Source organism: Montipora foliosa, chromosome 8, assembly GCF_036669935.1.
Source record: "Montipora foliosa isolate CH-2021 chromosome 8, ASM3666993v2, whole genome shotgun sequence".
Lineage (NCBI taxonomy): Eukaryota > Metazoa > Cnidaria > Anthozoa > Scleractinia > Acroporidae > Montipora > Montipora foliosa.
In genome coordinates this window covers 32,879,523-32,882,022 of record NC_090876.1, presented here as the reverse complement: position 1 = coordinate 32,882,022, position 2,500 = coordinate 32,879,523, and the positions used below count along the sequence as shown (strand labels likewise).

The 2,500-nt window shown below is 38.4% G+C and overlaps 1 protein-coding gene across 1 annotated transcript in view; it reads left to right on the top strand.

Annotated features, from left to right (window-relative positions):
• LOC137968654 (ankyrin repeat and EF-hand domain-containing protein 1-like) overlaps positions 1-2,500 on the top strand; it is a 22,172-nt gene that overhangs the window by 8,391 nt on the left and 11,281 nt on the right. The window contains exons 2-3 of the mRNA XM_068815178.1: positions 1,010-1,077; positions 1,706-1,816. Coding sequence (XP_068671279.1) covers positions 1,010-1,077; positions 1,706-1,816 — 179 coding nt within the window. The remainder of the gene's footprint in view (positions 1-1,009; positions 1,078-1,705; positions 1,817-2,500) is intronic.

Here is a 2,500-nt window from a genome sequence, read left to right as displayed (position 1 = left end):
CTTACTCGCTCACTAATTTGAGCACTCTGGCATGGCTTAGATGTACCACGTGTGAGGGACATTTGGGGTGGTTCATGTACCTATATTTAAAGGGGCAGTGTTGTGCGATGGCATGCGCAGTAGTTTTCACACGCAGAGATTTTAACGGACGTTATTTTTTTGCCTTTTCTGTTTAATTCTTGACTAACTACGGCTTTAGAAAAGCACTTAAATGCATATTTATCAATTATCGATGATTTGGAGTCCAAGAAATAAAATCGAACATAAATATGATGCCATGTTTGTTTTCTGCGTGATAGCTGAATTCAGTGAAGTGTGACCGGGAACACTGTCGACGGCGGTTCAAGCACTCACATATAAAAATAGTGAATTTGTTTCTGAACAGCACAGGATATTTGGTTCACTGAAGTGACCACGGATGGCTTTGATTGTGTAAGATATTCACACCCCACACACTCCTTTGAAAAACTTGGCAAACTTTTTCAAAATTTGGCATGCGGTCACGCATGCGCCACCGGTGACACTGCTCCTTTAAGGTACCCATGAAATCTACACGTATTGACTTAACATAAAATAGGCGTAAAGATTTTAACCTGCCGATTATAAGAGGTTTTCAGGACTAACCTAAACGTGCAGTTGAAAGTATCATTAAGAGCTGCATGCTACTTCGAATATGTGTCTTTCGTTGACGATTTAGAGTAGTTGTCTTGGATGTGTATCATGCTTGTAGGAAATTGATTTAACTTTGCGCTCAAAATATCAAGTTAATGTTAATTAGGCCCCCCTCCCCCACCCCACCGAACCTTACTTCGTGCAAGGAGTTTTCCTCTCCCCTTTTCCTCTCACTCACCAGGCAATGAAAGGACACCTGGGAATCCAGGTTCCTCTGACTTTATCCAGCTGTTTAGGACCGTAAATCTTTAAGGTGTATCTGGCAATCCGCAATATGATAATAAATTATTATAGTTACTGTACTTAAACTACTGTTACTTGCCTATTGTCTTTGTAGGTGGACAGGTTCAAGTTCAGCTTACCAATGAGAGATTCTGCCTCTTGAGGTTATTTAAAATGATTAAGGTAAGGAATAAAGGGATCCAACTTTAGTATGGCGCGTTTTAGTGACAAAATTCAAACGTGTATTCGGCAATTCAAACATTCAATTTAGCTGTTCAAACCTTCAATTCAACAATTCAAACATTCAATACGGCAATATTCGCAATTCAATTCAATTAAGCCTAAGGTTAGCTCTAATGAACGATTAGGATTCTTTCTGTGGTAAAACAATGACCTGTGACTTGTGACCTGTGTGACCCATGTTTTGTTTCTGCCGCGAATTGAATATTTGAATTGTCGAATTGAAAGTTTGAATGGCATGGTTGGGTAAACCTGGCATTGTGACCAGCTTGCTTGGCACAAAAGAAGTGACAGTAGAACGTTTCATAAAAGCTTTGTGTGACTAAGATCCCACTATTTTAAGCCGCATCATTTTGTTTTCCTTTAAGAAATACATAAGTTCATTATCTAACAGCGAGTCAGTTTGGATGGTGAGGCTTAAAGGCCAATTTAAACAGTTTCAACCGTTTGTTTCAACTTGCATTCAACTCGTTGTTCAACCAAATGCTGAGTACTGATTTTTCTCGGTGGGTTTGGGAAGGTTCTGTCGCCCTCTGGGGACGAATTGATTTGTACAACTGGTATGTTACAGAATGCTCATATGCCAGGAAAGACTGCAGATATAATATCCCTTATAGAGAAGCACGATATCAATATAAACAGCAAACACCCTAAATCAGAGTCTGGATTAACATTGTTCTTGGTAAGCTTTAGCTTAAAGATGCATTTTATTTTAACGTCAAGTAGTTTCAAGGGGCAGGTTTAAAACACAGGTCAAGTGTCTCAGGTAACAGGAAAAGGTAAAAATACACCTTATTTAAGGTGGCTCAAACCAGTTTCAACACTTTTAAGAGACCTTGTTATTAGAAGGATTTTCACTACAACACTATATCACGTAACAGGAATGTTATGGTACCACGTAAAACATCAATTATTGCTCAACAAGACGCAGTTGTTTTTGTGACGTATAAAGTTACCGTGGCAACAGTAAAGCCTTGCAAAAACACCCTATATTTTGGGTTTACTTGCTCATATCTGAAAAACGAACTTGGTGACCCCATTTTTTTTTTGCACAAAAGTGATCAGCAAGCCAAGATGAAACTCTATGCAAAGTTTAAAATAATTCTTTGGAGCGGATTCAGAGCTACCTTAAATTTTCAATTATTTAAGGTAGCTCTGAATCCGCTCCACATAATTTTATTTGCACTTTGCAGAAAGGTTTATTCTGGCATGCTGATTAAATTTCAGAAATAAAAAATGGAGGTCACCGAGTTCGTTTTTGAGACATAACTAAAGCAACTAAAGCCAAACTATGGGGTATTTTTGCATAGCTTTCCCGTTGCCACGGTAATTTTTTACGTCGCAAAAATGACCAAATCTTTTTCAG